This window comes from Poromitra crassiceps (genome assembly GCF_964638095.1).
Source record: "Poromitra crassiceps genome assembly, chromosome: 1".
NCBI lineage: Eukaryota > Metazoa > Chordata > Actinopteri > Beryciformes > Melamphaidae > Poromitra > Poromitra crassiceps.
The window spans coordinates 67,812,167-67,831,520 of record NC_139623.1 but is presented as its reverse complement, the minus strand read 5'-3'; the positions used below and the strand labels follow the sequence as shown (position 1 = coordinate 67,831,520).

Sequence of the window (19,354 nt, the reverse complement as noted above, 5' to 3'; positions counted from 1 at the left end):
AGTAAAACTGGTCAGGCTAATCCAGTTTCAATAATCTGAATTTAACTCAAATGAAATATGAAAAAAAAAAAAAAAAAATTGGCCAATGTCCACGACCCAATCAAAACGGCCCCGCGACCCACCTTTGGGTCGCGACCCACCAGTTGAGAAACGCTGCTCTAAGGCCTATAAAATAACCCTTCAGCTGGAGGCGGAACTCGCCATCTTCGGCTGCTCGGAATGCTCTCTGCTCCTCCTTATGCCTGTACAACAGTCTCTGACGCAGGGGACAACTATCAAGAGACTCATTCTGAAGGAGTGGAAGTCCCCTATCCACCTTCTTTTCAGCTGCGGCTGACGGACATGGTCTCGGTTATACGTATGGAGAGACTCCAGTTCCTGAGGACCAATTCACTTAGGAAATTCTCAACTATCTGGGACCAGTTTCTAGTCTACTTAGACGATGTTAAAAGCGACAAGTAACTCGCCCAGCTGACTTTTCATGGACCCCTTGCGTGGGATCCCACACACATCTCTTACGAGCACATAAGCACTTGACGCGGTTGGTAGCACCACGCTGTAACATTGAAATGTTTATGTTATGTATGTTTTTTTGTTTTTGTTCTCCATGTTCTGAAAATTGCAACATAAAATATTGAAACAAAAATGCATAGATGAAATTAAATTAAATACATTTTTATTCAGTTTTGAAAGGCTTTGTGCAGCATTTTTCTTTCTTTGTTATTTTATATACAACTGACCTTTTCTAAGCCCTGCCCCAGGTCAGAACCTACGTAGGTCAACATTCATGCATAGAGAGCAGCAGAGGTGTTGGTGTGTATAACTGCTTGCTCTGTGCTCAGACCAGGGCCGGTTCCAGAACAAGATGAGTAGGGATGCATCCTAGATAGGAAGCGGTGCAGCTGCCCGGCCGAAGGCCGGCCGCCCGAAAAATTTGACATGTTATTTTACTAAAAAATAATACATTTTACCATCATTTCAAGTAGAATGATACCACCCAAGCAAGAATATTTCAAGTGTTTCAAGTGCTTTACTGAAATATTTGGACCATATAATGATAATACAATTATCTCAACCTTAAAAGGTTACATATTGGTGCCAAAAAGCCATAAATTCACATCAAAGAACGAAGAAAAACGACAATTATAATTCAAGTTTAAACAGTAAGTGTGCAACTGCACAATTTTTTTATTTTTTTTACTTTTCAACTGAGCATGCAGACAATTAAAATAAGGGTGCAATGCGTGCTTTCGCACCCCCGTAGAACCGGGCCTGGCTCAGACAATATTGTGGAAGTCGATATAAAATGAGACGAGCAGCCATGCGTATAGAGTCTCTCTTTACTTGCAGACTTCCAACAACAGCAGAGGTGGAAACTGGGGTAAGGCAGGGAGCGGGGGCAGAGATGGGACTGATGGGGCTGAGCCAGCTCTACCGGCTCATCCAGTGCCACGTGAGCAGGCTTAAGGCGGTCCAATGAAACCCGCTCCTGCTTCCCCGCCCCCATGTCCACGACAAAGTTCTTGGGCCCTGCTTTCCAGGACTCGGAAGGGCCTGTCATATGGAGACTGGAGTGGCGGATGAACACATAGCTGGCAGACAGCATGGTCCTTTGGAACGTAGGACTTGGGAAGGCAGTGATGCGCGGGAACAGGGGCGAAGGCGCCATCGCGTCCCAGGAGACGGACCGATGAGCTGCAGCAGACCAGGGGACCGAAGCATCCAGGAGGAACTCCCCTGGGGGCCCTCAGTGGCTGAGCAAGGACGAGCTCGGCAGAAGAGGACTGCAGGTCTTCTTTCGGGGCAGCGCGCGGGCCCAACATGACGGCAGGCGATCAATCCAGTTTCTGTCTGTCAGAGTGGCCCGGAGAGCGGCCTTCATGGTACGGTGAAACCACTCACATAGTCCGTTCGGCTGCGGGTTGTACGCCGTGGTGCGGTGGAGTTTCACCCCCAGGCCCTCAGCCACGGCGCTCCACAGCCCAGAGGTGAACTGGGTGCCCCTATCGGCAGTCGGGTCAGATGGCGTGCCAAAATGGGCCACCCAGGCAGAGATGAACGCCCGGGCCACCTCTGCAGACGTGGTAGACGACAGCGGAACAGCCTCCGGCCACCTGGTGGTCCTGTCCACCATGGTGAGGAGGTGAGTGAATCTGTGGGACGGGGGCAGCGGGCCCACCAGGTCCCACCAAGTCCACGTCAAAACGTCTCTCCGGGACAAGAAACGGCTCCAGGGGGGCTTTAGTGTGACGTGTATCTTTGCCCGCTGGCACGCCACACACGAGGCAGCCCAGGCTTTGACGTCCTTCCTGAGGCCCGGCCAGACGAACTTGGCCCCCACCAGCTTGACTGACGCCTTCACCCCTGGGTGCGAAAGGGCATGAATGGCGTTGAAAACGCGATGGCGCCAGCCGGTGACGACCATGGGGCGGGGTCGGCCGGTGGAGACATCAAAGAGGAGCGTGGCCCCACTGTAATGAAACGCCACATCCTCCAGCCGCAGTCCTGTGTGGCCGTCCTGAATTCCTGCATGGCCGAATCCGCGAGCTGGTCAGCGGCCATGGCAGCATAATCCACTCCCAGGTGCACGGCGCTGACGTGCGCCCGGTAGAGGCAGTCAACCACCAGGTTGTCGTTACCGGCCACATGCTTAATGTCCGTGGTGAGCTCCGAGATGGTCGAGAGTTGGCGCTGCTGCCGCGCTGACCACGGTTCTGTGGTTTTGGCGATGGCAAAGGTAAGGGGCTTGTGTTCCACGAAGGCGGTGAACTCCCGGCCCTCCAGCAGGAACCTGAAGTGACGCGTGGTGAGATAAAGTGCCAGGAGCTCCCTGTCGAACGTGCTTTACCTTCTCTCGTTGTCACAAAGCTTCCTGCTGAAAAAGGCGAGAGGCTGCCAGGCGCCGGCCACCCACTGCTCGCACACCGCCCCCACTGCGTAATCCGAGGCATCATTTGTTAGGGCTACAGGAACAGCAGGGGACGGGTGCCCCAGCATGGCGGCGCTGCCTTGGCATCCTCAAATGCCTGGACCCTCTCTGGGGACCAGTCCACGTCCTGGTTGTCCTTCCTGCCCTTCAGCGCCTCGTACAGGGGGCGCATCAGGTGAGCTGCCCGTGGAATGAAGCGATTGTAAAATTTTATCATGCCGAGGAACTCCTGCAGGGTCTTGATGGTGATGAGAACGCAACGATCACCTCCACCTTGGCGGGCAGAGGCACAGCCCCCTGCGGAGAGACACGGTGGCCAAGGAAATCAATTGCCGGCAGGCCGAACTGACATTTGGCCGGGTTCACAATCAGTCCATAGTCGTTGAGCCCGCTCCTCGGCAGAGGTGCTGGCCACCAGGATGTCATCCAAGTACATGAACAGGAACGGCATACCTTGCAGAACAGAGTCCATTAGCCACTGGAATGTTTGCACCACCCCTTTAAGCCCGAACGGCATCCTCAGGAACTCAAAAAGTCCAAAAGGCGTAATAACGGCGGTCTTGGATACGTCCTGCTGATGAACCGGTACCTTCAAGATTCAAGATTCAAGATTTTTATTGTCACTCCATGGTACAAGTATCACGTGTGAAATTCTTGTGCTGTGGACTCCATTTACAACATATATAACAGGGCATATGAGTGCAAAAACAACAAGAGACACAACAAGCAATAAGGCAGTATAGTGATAAGACAAGTCAGAGACAGTGGCATATTCACTGCACATATGTGCACATGTCATGTGCATACTTTAGACGTGCTTACACATTTTAAATTTGACGTATTTGACATACAGGTGCAAATAGCATATACCTTATTAAACATACAATTAAACATTAGACATACGTAATGGTAGCAGCTACAGTACGGTACAGTACGGCTACTACACTATTTGTGTATGTTAAGGAGTCTCGTGGCCTGCGGGAAGAAACTGTTCCTCAAGCGATTTGTGCGTGCTTTTGGAACCCTGTATCTCCTCCCTGAGGGTAACAGGGAGAACAGGCTGTTGTGGGGATGGTTTGTGTCTTTGATGATCTTCAGGGACCTCCTGAGGCACCGCTGGTTATACAGTTCATGCAGTTCTGGCAACTCACATCCTGTTACGTGCTGGGCCACGCGTCTCACTCTCCGTAGCGCCCTGCGGTCCATGGTGGTACAGTTCCCGTACCAGGTGGTGAAGCAGCCAGTCAGCAGGCTTTCAATGGTGCCTCTGTAGAAGTCCCTAAGGATTTCTGGCCTTAGCCCAAATTTCTTCAGGCGCCTGAGTCCGTGTAGGGCCTTTTTGGGCCTTTTTGACAACAGTGGCGGTGTGACCGGCCCAAGTCAGGTCCTGGTGGATGTTGACTCCCAGGTACTTGAAGCTGTCCACCCTTTCCACCACTGTGCCGTTGATGGTGATTGGGGGGGGGTGCGCCCCCCCCCCTCCTGTAGTCTACAATGATCTCCTTGGTCTTGGAGACGTTCAGAGAGAGGTGGTTGTCCTGGCACCATTGTTCCAGGGCCCCCACCTCCTCTCTGTAGGCCGTCTCGTCGCCCCCCGAGATCAGCCCCACGACTGCTGTGTCGTCTGCAAACTTCACGATGGTGTTCGAAGTTTGAGTCGCCACGCAGTCGTGGGTGTAGAGGTCGTACCAGAAGGGGCTGGAGACGCACCCATGGGGCGCTCCTATGCTGATGGTCAGTGGGGAGGAGGTGAGGTTGCCCACCCTCACCACCTCACTACCTGATGGTAGCCACGTACCAAATCCACTTTAGAAAAGGTGGTGGCCCCCACCAGGTGGACAGAGAAGTCCTGGATGTGTGGGACAGGATACCGGTCATGAGTGGTAACATTATTAAGGCGACGGAAATCACCGCAGGGCCGCCAACTCCCATCAGCCTTGGGGACCATGTGAAGAGGGGAGACCTACGGGCTGTTGGTGCGACGCATGACGAGTCGTTCCATTGTGGGGAACTCCTCCTTGGCAATCGCCAGCTTAGCGGCATCAAGACGGCGTGCTCGCGTGAAAACCGGTGGGCCGACAGTGGTGATGAAATGTTCCGGTCCATGTTTAGCGACGGTGGCAAAGAAGGTAGGGACAGTCAGGGCCGGGAACCCAGCGAGGAGGCGCTGGTACACGTCCCCTGCGGCGAGCATGTTGGCAAGGGCCAGCGGCCCTGCCCCCCCCCCCCCCCCCAGTGTGCATGGGTATGTAGCAAAAGAAACTGCATCAATCAGACGACGGTTCGCGAAGGTCCACTAACAGTCTGTGAGCACACAAAAAAAATCCACGCCCAGTATAGGCACTAAAACAGAGGCCATAACAAAGTCCCAACCAAACTGATGTCCATTTAAACACACAGTCACAAACCTGGTGCGGATGGGAGTGCCATTAGGGGTGTCCAGCGGTGGCCCATGTCCCTCTCCCAAAGCATCCGCGGCCGATGCAGGCCGGATACGGCGCTGGGAATGCACCAGCAGCCGCCTGCCGGACAACGTGTCTCCAATGAACAGCAGCTTATTGGCACCACCAGCGCTCACAGCTAATGAGCACCGGCTCTTACATTTCCCTGGTTCCCTGTTCCCTTGGCTCCAAAACGGCGGTGATAATAACACAGTCCATCATCACCCCTCCGGTGATCTGACACAGCAGCTACGGCGGCCGCCGCACCTTCCCACCTTCTACATGGTAACACTTGGTGTCATCCACCGTGATTCCGTGGAGGATAACTGCGCCTTGATATGCTGAAACGACGGGTTGATTGATTGATTGATTTTATTTTATGTTTGGTAACAAGGAACATGGAACAGAGGACATGCATCTCGGAAACACTATCAAGGATAAAAACACAATGAAGTCAAAGACATATTCCCATTGTGGTCCTTGGTCTTGAACAGACAATACAAAACAACAAGGAACAGGCATAGGTACAGAGAATGATAAAACTATAGAAACTACTATACAATGCTGAAATACTAAAACAATGCTAAAATACTAAAAGTAATAAGATACATAAAATACTATAAAATAAATAAAGGAGTACTAAAAGTAAAAAGATACATAAAATACTATAAAATAAATAAAGGAATACCAAGACATAAGTGCAACTAGGCTGTGACATTTTTTAAGAGCCAGGATTTGACCTTCATTTTAAAAGAGAGCTGACTGGTAGTAGTCTTGATCAGGAGAGCTAGCATGCTCCAGGTGACAGCTCCACTGTACCTAAAAGAACATTTGCCCATGTTGGTTTTGAACCTGTGCAGGCAGAGATCTGGCTCTAGTTTGGTGAGCATGAGTGTCACCACTCCTTTGAAAATGATCCTTGAGATACTCAGGGGCCCTGTTATTACATATATTGTGGACCAAATGAACCGCCCTGGCCTCAAGAGGGAGCCATTAACCTTGCTTATGGTTTTTAGAACCATGGTTTGGCCACCCAGGCTACTATCTAGGAGGCAACCCAGGTAGCTCACAGAGGTTTTGGCAGGCTGTGACTGACTAGACCAGTAGCTAGCGACTAAGTACTTGCGCATGCGCGTTGCTGCAGGAACTAAATTCATTATTTTATAGTATTGCGCTCAACTATTAACCATAGTTGTGTCCTGGAAGCTTTTTGCTGCCACCACATAGCCTATATAGCCCCATATGTATGATATTTCATGTGACATAAAATGCATTGAAATGTAGTGTTCGTGTAGACCAGATTTCAACTCTCAGTTACACAATAAATTGGACAAATGGCAATTCACACACTATCAATATTGTCTCTATTTCAACCTACAACAAATGTTTTAACAATAACCAAATTGTGTTTTTTGACACGTTGACGTTGTATCGCATTTTAGCCGGTTGAAAAGAGGGTGAAATTAGGTCTTAGACGTTCAAACTCAATATCACCCAGATTTAAACTAAAAATCAACGTTGAAAAAACGTTTTGTGCTCCCTGGGAAAGTGAACCATTACTTCCTGGTTTTCTCCCTGTACCAGCGTGTGAAAAATACTAATGGTTGTGAACGGAGAAATAACGTTACTTTTTGTATCCCGTTTGAATTGTGCCACGGGGTACACATGTTAATTGGTCTGAGCAGGGTGTGTTTGTTTCCAGACAAGGGGAAGCGTGGAGCGTTCTCGGAGCTGACGGGGTCGATGAGCCGAGCAGCCGGGAAGAAGATCAACCGCATCATCACTTTCTCCAAACGGAAACCCCCCCTACCGGGAGACCCCCCCTCCTCTGCCGGTCACCATGCCAACCCACGCTGTGGTGAGGGGGACTGGGATGGATTAAGTGACTGTTTGATTGATTGATTGACTGATTGACTGACTGACAGCTGATAGATCAATAGATTTTTCATGTTCACCTAGTTTGTCGGTTTGGTAATTCATGCCAGATAATTAGCAGTTTCACCTCATTATAAGGTGAGTAGAGAAGTGGACACGGAATCTAATAACGGCGATTTCCATAACTGCAGCCATGGCACATCATCTCCAAAGTCTCCACCCTAGTTATATGCAGCATAGTAAATTGCCTAGGTGGGCGGGGCGGGCGGGTGTTGTCAGTCACAATTTGCATCACATTTTGTATCACGCCCGATGTCACTATCGTGACGTCGGCCGGCCAGTCGATACCATGTGGCCCGGGCCCAGGCTGTTACATGGTTTAAGGTCTGGCTCGTATGTGATTTTACGTCTGGCTGTTACGTGGTTTTACGTCTGCCTCTTACGTGGTTTTATGTCTGGCCCTTACGTGGTTTTACATCTGGCTGTTACGTGGTTTTAGGTCAGGCTGTTATATGGTTTTATGTCTGCCTGTTATGTGGGTTTTAGATCTGGCTGTGACGTGGTTTTAGGTCAGGCTGTTACGTGGTTTTAATGTAGGTCAGGCTGTTACGTGGTTTTAATGTAGGTCAGGCTGTTACATGGTATTAACTCATTCTCCGCCAGAGTTCCAAATAAAAAGTCACCAGCCACCGCCAGGGTTTGTGAGCATTTTCAGTGATTTTCCACAACGTATGGTGGGCGGACTCAGCTTAATATCAAAACGGGCTACGCCGCGGAGTGCATCTGCCGACTTTCTGGGCAGCGAAGTGTTGCATGAATTGCATTCAAGGAAAGCCAACTTTATTTACACAACACATTTCATAGAAGTAAATTCATTGACTAAGCAGATGGATATGGTGTCACCTTGTGTCATGTTTACAATGCAGATCATTGACATTAGGTCTGGAACTACTGTATGAGTAATTTAATGCTGCTGCAGTCCACAGAGATGCTAAATGAAATAGTGGTGGGTCTAAGATCAAATCTGATCCAAATCGTACTGTATCATTGTAGTGATTTCACAGATAAACAGTATTGTTGCCGCTATTTTGAACGGCTCTCGGAAAAGGAACAGAGCCATAAGATCCGGCTCCCTTCAAAGAGCCGTAATTCCCATCACTAATGTGGGTTGTTTTCACTGACACCGTGAGTCTCTCACCAGAAAGCTGAGGAAACTGCCTTTTTGTGCAGCAAAGCGGGTGGGGCATTCACAGAGAGCGCACCGGGGCGGGTCACACTCATCTTCTCCGTGAGAAGCTGGTGCTTCCTGGTCCGTTGTGTCAGCTAGCCCTCCTTTCCCTGTTCTCTCTATACAGTCTCCCATACTCTCTCTATACTCCCATACTCTTCCATACGCTCTCTCCTCTCCCACATTTCCCATTCTCTCCCCACCTCTTCCCTCCCCCTGCTCTCTTCTCCCCCACACACCGCCGCTCCCCCCCCTTCCCCTCTCCTGCGCTCTCCTCTTGCTCCTTCCCCACCTCCTATACCCTCCTACATTTCCCATTCCCTCCCCACCCCATCACTCTCTACCATTCCCCCTGCTCTCCTCCCTTCTCCTGCTCTCTCCTCTGCTTTCTCCTATATTTCTATATTTTCTCTATTTCTCTATCAATTGTTCAAAGTGTTATCTTTATTCTGTAATTTGCTACTGTTGTGTCAGCTAGAATTACCTAGACATATTCTCTGTGAAGCCCTCTGAGACATGCTTGTGAATTAGGGCTATATAAATAAACTTGACTTGACTTGACTTGACTTGACTTGACTACTCGATGTGTGGAGGTCTGGGAGCATATTTGACGGCTATGCAAGGGTTTCTCAAAGTGGGTGACTGATCTAACTGACACAAGCTGCGATTGGTGTGCGTTTACCAGTTTATTGTGAAAGAAATCTTTCCGTGTTGAGTGACTGTCAAGAGCGCGTGTGACAATGCGTCCAGCCTGGGGGAAACAACTCCTTGTACCGTGCTTTGAGGCACCGGGCTGGATGTGTTTTGAGCTTCCTCCATGAAGGCAGATCCATGCTGAGAACGCTGACTGGTTTTGTGGGGGCAAACTCTGGCTGGCAGAGGACTAGACGAGTATGGTAATCACTTCAAATGTGGCCAAGAGCGCTATCTATCGTATCTGCGTCAATGGCGGGGAAGCGTGCTTGATTCTGAAATAACGCAATGTTGCGTCTATGGCGGAGAATGAGTTAAGTCTGGCTGTTATGCCCAAAACACACACAGACCTTACACACACAACCCAGGGCTAGAGTCCCACCAAACTAGACTTCGAATCTAGTAAACTAAACTATAATTAACCTGGTATATAAACTTGTTTTTTCCCGTCCACCTAGTTCAGGTTGTGTATTCTTCCCATTCTCTCTCTCTATATATCCCTTCCCCTCAGGCTACCTGAGCGTGTGCCTGAGCGGCTGTTGGAAGGAGCGTTGGTGCGTGGTGCGCGGTGGGAGCCTGTACCTCCAGAAGGACCCTGGGGACCGGCGGCCCCCGGTCATCATGGTGCCGCTCAGGGGGGCAGAGATGGTGACAGGGGGACTCGGACCCAAACAGCCCTTCTCCATCCGTATCCTGCAGGCGGGCAGCCAACTGGTGGCTTTAGAGGTGCGGAGGGAGACCTCCACTGGGCGGAAGAGGAATAGGCAGATGTGTAGCCTGTAGGCCGTTCACCACTACTGCATTTTAGTAGTTATCGACTACTCCCCTAGTCAGTCACGCGAGACATAGGCTATCTTTTGTTTCACCGAATAAAAATAAAAATGATCAATTCCCTCAAAAAGGTCTCAAAAAGAGCCTTGATTGGCTCTGAGAGGCTGTTTCCAAATGAGCCGATAAACCCCTGCCAGCAACTTGTCTGAGCTGGAGAGCCAACCCCTTTGACTGCAGTAACAAGATAGAGGGAGTCTTTCCCTCTCTAAATACCTTACATTTCATTCATAACCCTTGTATCTGGTTAGTTTGGTTGTTACATCAGTCTGGTTGAGGACAGAAAATGTTTAGTGTGCTTTTTTGTGTGAAAATTTAATTTTTCTTTTTTCTTTTTCTTACTCATTGGTAACTTATAGGTACCAACATTTCATTCTTACTCAGAATTGTAACCCCTCAAATGCCAGTTTGTTTACATCTTGGCCAAAAGTGTCCTCTTTGCACTTCCAGGATTTTTTTCCCAATTTTCTTTTTGAGCCAGCGCTAGCCCCACCCCGTAGAGCCTACATGTCCAGTCGTATTTGCATGCCAATCTGCGAGCCGATCTGGTCATCTGCACACCAATCCGAGGAAGCCTTTGAGCCTTTGGGTGGCACGTTGCAGTATACACGAATCCTGCGAAGTCGCAGATGTAAACAAGCTGCCATTACTGCGGTGGCTCCAGGGGGAAATACATGGCGCGCGCGTTTGAATGCAAGCTGTCCTCGAGTGTAGCCTTATATTTTTCTACATTTACATTTTATTCAATGTTACTTTTGACAACGATGCCTAGGAAATCGGGAAGAAGCTGTGCCGTTATCAGCTGCCCCAACAGTAGTGGCAAACTTCAACTTTGGAAGAGAATAGAATGTGAAATACAGAGGGAGGGAGTCTTTCTGCGGGGAGTCTTTCTGCGGGAGTCCGTCGCAGGGAGGCCTGAGCATAGGCTTTTTCTACTTCTCTTATTCTCCCTTCTTATTATAACTACTCCTCTTCCTAACTATGTGTTTTCTCCCCATCCCTGTTGTAGCTTCAGCCCACAGACGCCGTAGAAACGGCAGCTTCAGGTGTAGTATCCCTGGTAATCTTTCCTACCCTAAACGCACAACTACTTCTTTTACCATTGCCGGAGGTCTCTGGAACTGTCAGTCGGCGGTTAAGAAAACTGAGACCATCTCGGCTCATGCTCTATCTCAAACCCTCCACTTCCTAGCTCTCACAGAGACCTGGATCATCCCAGAAAACACTGCTACTCCTGCCGCCCTCTCTGCTGCTTACTCCTTTTTGCACACACCCAGGCCCTCTGGCCGTGGTGGAGGCACTGGTCTCCTCATCTCTCCCAAATGGACCTACACTGTCACCTCTCTCTCTCATCTGTCTATCTCATCTTTTGGGTCCCATGCAGTTGCCATATCCCTACCCATCAAACTCAACATTGTGGTAATCTACCGCCCGCCTGGTCCACTAGGCGACTTTCTGGACGAGCTGGACACCCTTCTCTCTTTCTTTCCTGAGGATGGTACTCCACTCATCCTGCTGGGTGATTTCAACATCCAGCCAGTAACCTTAAATTCTCTCCCTTTCCTTAACTTCTTCTCATCCTTTGACCTCTACCTCTCTCAATCTCCTCCTACTCACAAAGCAGGAAATGTGCTTGACCTGGTCTTCACCAGATCCTGCTCCACCTTTAACCTCACTGTGACCCCTCTTCCTGTATCTGACCACCACTTTATCACCTTCTCTCTTCCCATCCCCATCCCCTCCTCCCTCCCATCACCCCCTCACTCTATCACCACCCGACGCCACCTAAAAACTCTCTCACCTGACTCCCTCTCTTCTACCGTCCTCTCCTTGCTTCCCTCAGCCGAGCAGTTTGCTCTCCTGTCCGCTGACGAGGCTTCCACCGCTCTTCTATCCTCTCTCTCCTCTGCTCTTGATTCTCTCTGCCCTCTCACCACTAAACCTGCCCGATCCTCTCCCCCTGCTCCCTGGCTAACCGAAACTCTGCGAACTCATCAAACAGAGCTTCGGGCAGCTGAGAGAAAATGGAGAAAATCACACCACCCTGAAGACCTCTCTTCCTACCATCTTATCCACTCCAACTTCACCTCTGCTGTCTCCAAAGCAAAAACCTCCTTCTTCATCTCTGAAATCCAGTCCTCTGCATCCAACCCCAGTAAACTGTTCTCCACCTTCTCTACGCTCCTCAACCCTCCCCCCCCTCCCTCCTCCCTCTCTGCTGATGATTTTGTAACCTTCTTTACTAAAAAGGTGGATGACATCAGCTCCTCCTTCCATCCTCCAAGCACCCTCACTAACACTCCCGACTCCAATCCTGCTCCTCGGCCCGCTGTCCCTGGATTTCCTTCCTTCTCCCCCCTCTCTCCCGTTGAGGTGCTTAAACTCATCAGCTCGAACCGAGCCACTTACTGCCCCCTCGATCCCATCCCTTCCTCTCTCCTCCAAACCATCTCACCGGACATATCTCCCTTCCTCACTACCTTCATAAACTCCTCTCTGTCCTCTGGTCTTGTTCCGCCTGATCTAAAGGCTGCAAGAGTCAAGCCTCTGCTTAAGAAACCCTCCCTTGACCCTACTGCTATTCAGAACTACAGACCTGTCTCTCTTCTCTCATTCCTTTCCAAAACCCTTGAACGAGCAGCGTCCGAACAACTTTCTCTCTATCTCTCCCAGAATGACCTCTTGGACCCTCTGCAGTCCGGTTTCAAGGCTTCGCACTCCACTGAGACAGCTCTTCTTGCTGTCACAGAGGCCCTTCACACTGCTAAGGCCTCATCCCTCTCCTCTGTCCTTGTCCTCCTTGACCTGTCTGCTGCCTTCGATACAGTCAATCACCAAATCCTTCTTTCCACTCTGTCTGACCTCGGCATTTCAGGTTCTGCACTATCCTGGTTTGCTTCCTATCTCTCGAACCGCTCATACCAGGTCTTATGGAGAGGGTCCGTCTCCAGATCCTGCCCTCTTACCACTGGTGTCCCCCAGGGCTCAGTCCTGGGCCCTGTTGTGCTCGCAGGAGCTGGTTTGGTTATGAAATATGATTATTAATAATTATGAATTATTAATATTCATAAATTTATTAGATTTGACAGAAAATATTGTATTCTCTGTAAGATTCGGGGCACCACTGTAGTTAAGGCTACAGACCTGTCTAAAAGTCAAGTTATGACTTGTTTAGACACCAAACCAAATTGTCATATCAGTCTCATAATGATACAGTGTACATTGTACAGTTAATTGAAGGTCAAAGTTCGTAAGCTTCTGTCACAGATTTCCACAGATAAAATACCTCATGAATAACCACCAAGATTCATAGCATTATGTAATAAAAAGATTTAATAAATCACAATATCAATTGACATTAACATAATGATTAAAATATCAGTTCATCACATTTACTTTTATGACTAATACTCTACCACATCTATAGCTAATACCTAATGTGAACAAACATTATCAATTGTGTGTGTGTGTGTGTGTGTGTGTGTGTGCTTTAAGTCTGCCTGGCTGGCAGGCCTGGGTGTGTGGGTATGTGAGTATGTGGGTGTTAATTAGCACTTGTGTGTGTGTGTGTGTGTGTGTGTGTGTGTGTGTATGTGTGTGTGTGTGTGTGTGTGGGCGTGTGTGAGAGAGAGAGGAGGAGGTAGGAGAGAAGGTGGAGTGGCTCGTTCTGGCTGTCTGTGATGTAATCACAGGATTGGCTGAGAGGCGGGCTGATCGTGTGTAGACCGCCTCCTTTTCAAAATGGCGGTTTTGCCAAAGTTGAGGAAGGATTGACTCGGTCAGACAGAGGTGGCTGGGGGGCGGTCTGGAACCGCCTCCTTTCCAAAATGGCGGTTCTGCCGAATTTAGGAAGGGATCACTCTGTGTGAGTGACTAATCAAACTCTCTAATTCAGCTTAACTGTATTTTGGCGGGTAGACATTCTGAACACCTCCAGACCGTTCCAAGCCTAGCCCTTTCGGTTGAACGGGCTCAGCTGGGAAGCCGAGAGAGTGGGAGGGGGAGAGAGGGAGAGGGAGAGAGGAGAGTGGCCCACTGGTGGCCGCTAAGTTCGTGCTGAACTTGGCGCTCACCTTCAGGCGTCTATATCATTCAACAGTGTGCGAAACATTGTACATCAACATACAGGATACTGTAATCAACACATACAGGGTAATGCATTTTAACCTTAACTGCCCAGAACCATTAAACCATGAATGACTCTCACGTGTGTTCCACTCTGTGGAGCGGGATCCTGTTGGTTGGGGAGAGTTGTCCTACGCGCAGTAGGGAGGATGGCTTTGGGTTGTGGGAGCGATGGCCTGCAGCGCGGTTCACCCTGGCCTGGAAAAGCGGGCAGCGGACGTCTGCTGGGGGTGCAGATGATGCCGGGCGTTGACGTGCAGTCTCTCTGCTCGTTGAGTCGAGGGTCGTGCTGTGCTCTGTGGTCCTTCTTTGTGGCTGGTTGCAGGCCACGGTCTGTCTTGGGCGTCTTTCGTCTGCAGCAGTTGGTTGGATCTGCTGCGGTGTGGCTCTTCTGCTTCTTCTGCTCCTCTTGGTCTGCTGAGCGGTCTGCTCGCGGTACGGTCTTGTTGTCGGCTTTTGCGGTCCAGCTGGGCTTCTCTGGGCAAGGAGAGCGGCTGGTCTAGTTTGAAAGCACAGGAAGGGCTTTTCCGTGCGACTTATAACACTAAACCGACTTAAATTAACTGAGATTAAGTATAACTATCTCAGTGTAAGCATGCTATGTCGGGTGGGACTTACGGCCTTGGTAGGCGATCCCTGGGCCTGCTGCGCGGTTCACCCTGGCCTCTGGTGGCTGTGGTCAGGCCTGGTTAGGCCTTTGTTCAGGGGGTGCAGCGAGCGGGGGAGGGGAGCCGGCTTCTCTGGCCGCTCCAACCCCTGGTTCAAGCTTAGTTGAGACTCTTACTGTAGACTGCAAGTTAAAACTGCTTTCCCAACAGTTTTGTCTCACTGTATGGGGAAGTCACAAAGGGTTCTCATTGGCTTGTCACGTGTCTTTGGTGATAGCTCTGGCCAATGATTGCTCTGTGAGCTGGGGTGGGCACACCCACTCTGCAAGTTCAACTCAAAGGGTGCGGTCCCTCTTGGCTGCGGGGGAACAATTGTCTTTGATTAGATTGAGAGATAAACAATGGCAAATTCTTTGAGGCTCGGCCTCCAGCTGTGCTGGTATCTGTCACCCACTTGTGGGAAGCCTCGGGGGAGCTCCCCCCCTTGTTCTGTGGGGGTTAAGCATACACAACCATTTTGTTCTCTCTCCATAGAGGTTTCTTAGCTAGAGAGAAAAAACATGTTAAGCCATGATATGTTCATTGTGGTTCATATTTCTCATGATACAGTACAGTCCATAATGTGTCGATCACAACAGCCCCTTACTTTTTCTTCTCTATATCAGATCTCTTGCCCATGTGATCTCTTCTCATGGCTTCTCTTAGCACTGCTATGCTGATGACACCCAACTTTTCCTTTCCTTCCCCCCCTCCGACACTCAAATCGAGGCTCGCATCTCTGCATGTCTCAAGGACATTGGCGACTGGATGTCTGCCCACCACCTCAAGCTCAACCTTGGTAAGACAGAGCTACTCTTCCTCCCAGGGAAAGACTGTCCTCTCACAGATCTCTCCATCTCCATCGACAACATTACTGTACTGCCCTCCCAAACAGCTAAGAACCTTGGGGTGATCCTCGACAACCAGCTGTCTTGCTCTGCCAACATAGCTGCAACAGCACGCTCCTGTAGGTTCTCCCTCTACAACATCCGCAAAATCCGTCCCTTCCTCACAAGAGAAGCGACTCAACTCCTGGTCCAGTCACTTATCGTCCCTCGCCTGGACTACTGCAACGTGCTCCTGGCTGGCCTACCTGCCACCGACATCCGACCGCTTCAGCTCATTCAGAACGCTGCAGCCCGTCTGGTATTCAACCAACCCAAATTCTCTCATGTCACTCCCCTCTTCCGGGACCTCCACTGGCTTCCCATCTCAGCTCGCATCAAATTCAAGACACTGGTACTGGCCTACAGGGCAGTACACCAGTCAGATCCCCTGTACCTGCAATCTATGGTCAGGTTCCAAACCTCTCACCGCTCCCTTCGCTCCTCTACCAGTGCAGGGCGCCTCGCTCCTCCTTCGCTACGGGCGCTCAAAAGTCGCTCATCCCGATCTCGACTCTTCTCCTCCCTGGCACCCCAATGGTGGAACGAGCTGCCACCTTCGGTCAGGACTGCTGAATCACTGCCGATCTTTCGGAAAAGACTAAAGACTCACCTTTTCAGGCTCCACCTGGGCCCTTCTTGATCTAACTTCTTTCTCTCTCTTTATTTAATATATATAAAAAAAAAAAAAAATCCTAAACTAAAACTCGTACCACTGTTCCTTCAGGATTTGTAGTTGTCATAGACTGTGCTCCATAGTTGATTGCTCTATTGCTGACAAAAAGTGTGTTACTGTAAGTCGCTTTGGATAAAAGCGTCTGCCAAATGATGTAATGTAATGTAATGTAATGAAATAGCGTTACACAAGCCTTTACTAGCGTTAGCTACATGAAGAGTGCCCCTGTCTGAAACCATAACGTTACATAAACATACAAATATAGATTCCCTGGATGTGCAGAGGACCGAGCTGTTCGCCAGAGGTGGATCAAGAATATTAACAGAAAGGACTTTGTTCCCAATAACAACAGCACGGTAGGCTTTGGTTAACAGTCGTAAATCGCTAACGTTATTTCACCTCATAATGAGTAGCATGCAGCTGCCAGCTGCCTAGCCTAAGCTAACAGTGATTATGACATGGGTTATGTCAACATTATGATGGTTGTTGATGGACTGTGAATATCGGACAGGTCCTTTCAGAATGATGTGTTCATCATCTGGTACAGTGTGCAATATTTGGCCAATCCATCCCGAGCTCAGGTCATTTTGACCCTCTATGAGAGACTTAGTAGTTGGCATTCTGTTGCTCATCACAAGCCAGGCGATTAATAAAATACTCTTGAATGCCTATAAAAACACAAATTCGTATAGCTTTTTTAATTTTTACTAATGTAACTGGTGTGCAATGATTCCATGCAACTTGATTGTTTATGCTAGCTAGCTAGTCAGTAACGTTAACATTAGCATGTTTACCCAATAACGTCACTTGAAAATTTGAAATGCGGCTCGTTAAGTGGTATTTTTTCCGCTATTTACAATTTGAATAACTATCCCCATCCATAATAAGGTCGTACCTTCATCAGTAACTGGGGGCTACTGTCTCACATTATCAATCCAGCTCACGACGCTGTTATCATTTGGCACTCTGCAGCAGCCAGCAGCACAGTCTAGCTGCGGGGACCTACCCCCGCAGTAATGGCGGCCCCACTAGATGGCAGCCTACACAAATTGGCCGGTGGATTCGTGTATTGCCAAGGAAATGCAGGAAACAACTCCTTCCAGAGCATTTTGCAAACTGTTTCCACTTTCTACCTTTACTTTACTTACCAGTTTGACGTTTTCTCGTCCAAAATAATCCAGGCACGTAACGTAGCAACACCGCCTCGCATCCAGCACCTCCTCAGCTGTTGCCAAAGAACTGACAATCAACAGGTTCAACCCACCCCAACACACAGCTAATCCACCATTTTGGACAGACTAGGCGACACAGTCAAATTGCCTCCGGCTATGTTTTTCAGGCCAAAATGGCGGCAATGCTGCTTCCAAAACTACATTATACCCAGAGTGCCTTGCGCCACTGAAGAAAGACGAGCAGTCTGGAATCCTGGGGGGATGGGGGGGGGGGGGGTATGTTTACTAAAGTAAATTGTTTTCTAATACATAATTACATCAATCACCTACAGGCTTTTCAAACAGATTTGATTACATGATGATGTTTCTTTGTTGTGTTTGTGAGGGCCAGATTTTCTAGTATTCAATATTTTCTTTGATTTTTTTACCCCTAAAATAACATTTTACATCAGTAGCTACAACACTGATCAGATCCAATTGTATATAGGCTATCTATAAATCTATATATAGATGATATATTTAAGCAATATAGCATGAGAGCCAGTGTGTTGTGGCAAATATATCCCGCTGATCAGCTGTTATCCCACGAGGCCGTAGGCCTCGTGGGATACTGTAAGGCGGGACCGCAAGAACGTGCGGGTGATTTGATTGGATCGTTCTGGAGACTGAAGTTGACATTGGCCAATCCTGGCGCTTGCTGAGAAGCTGAGAGCTTTCTGGAAAGCCCGACACGCAGCTCGAGCGCAGCGCTGCATTCTCAGCGCTTGCTGAGAAGCTGAGAGCTTTTCTGCAAAGCCCGACACCAACTAACGTTACGGGGTTAAATGCGGGGTTAACAGCCTTTTTTTGCAAAGAAGACATTAGCCCGCGTCTATTCTTGTACAAAACATAATTTTCTGCGAAGTATTAGTCAAGTTATAAGCGAAGATCGATTCACAAGGATCTGACAGCTGTCTCCGCCATTTGTTTTTTCTACATTGTCATTTGAGGTAACCAAAGCCTTTTAGTAAGAGAGTTGCCATGGCAACTCAATAACCCATGGCCATGGGTTATTGGAGTGGGTTACTGGATTTATACAATGGCTGTGAACCAATCAGATTGCTTGATTTGAGAGAGCCGTTTTATAATATAGATTATAAGATATCAAATTATATAATATAATACAATTAAAGTCCCTGGAAACCAAAATCCACAAAAACGTTCTAACTATGTTATTTAGGGTCTTATGTTAGTAATTGTGTGCCTCCGAAATTATTATACATTACTTTCAACCCAAAGCCTTAAAATCGTCATTTTTCTACAAGATTCTACAAAGTACTTCCTCATTGAAGACAGCAGTGCGCGAGGTGCTAAAACGCAGGAGCTTATGACGTCATAAGCTCTATATAACATTTGTACACGCACGTTCTTTGCCCCCACAGCGCTGTCTGTCTGTCTCTGGACTAGTGAGAGAGAGAGAGAGAGAGAGAGAGAGCGAACGAACACAGCACACGGTGGGAGGGAGACAGAAGCGCTGTGCACTCGAAGTGGCAGAGCAGAGATTAGTCTCGTCGGCGGTGTGTAGAAACCTCTCCTCTGCCTGCTGCGGCGCTGCTGTGTGTGTGTGTGTGTGTGTGTGCGCGCGTGCAGACAGATAGACAGATAGACAGATGACCGTATACGCTATGCGCGCAGCAACACGCGAACACACACACACACAAACCATCTGTCTCTCTCTAGGAGAGAGGTCTGACTGAGAGAGGGAAATTTCCCTGCTGTAGACGGGACATGCCCACACAGTCCGCGGGAGAAAATACACTCTAAAAAATAATTGATTCTCATGACTTTTGCCAGGACTGTCAAACCTAAATTTATAT

At 48.9% G+C, this 19,354-nt stretch overlaps 1 protein-coding gene across 1 annotated transcript in view; it reads left to right on the top strand.

Annotated features, from left to right (window-relative positions):
- The window catches only part of afap1l1b (actin filament associated protein 1-like 1b), a 125,103-nt gene that overhangs the window by 84,044 nt on the left and 21,705 nt on the right, over nt 1-19,354 (top strand). Inside the window, exons 10-11 of the mRNA XM_083649832.1 lie at nt 7,073-7,228; nt 9,678-9,892. Coding sequence (XP_083505958.1) covers nt 7,073-7,228; nt 9,678-9,892 — 371 coding nt within the window. The remainder of the gene's footprint in view (nt 1-7,072; nt 7,229-9,677; nt 9,893-19,354) is intronic.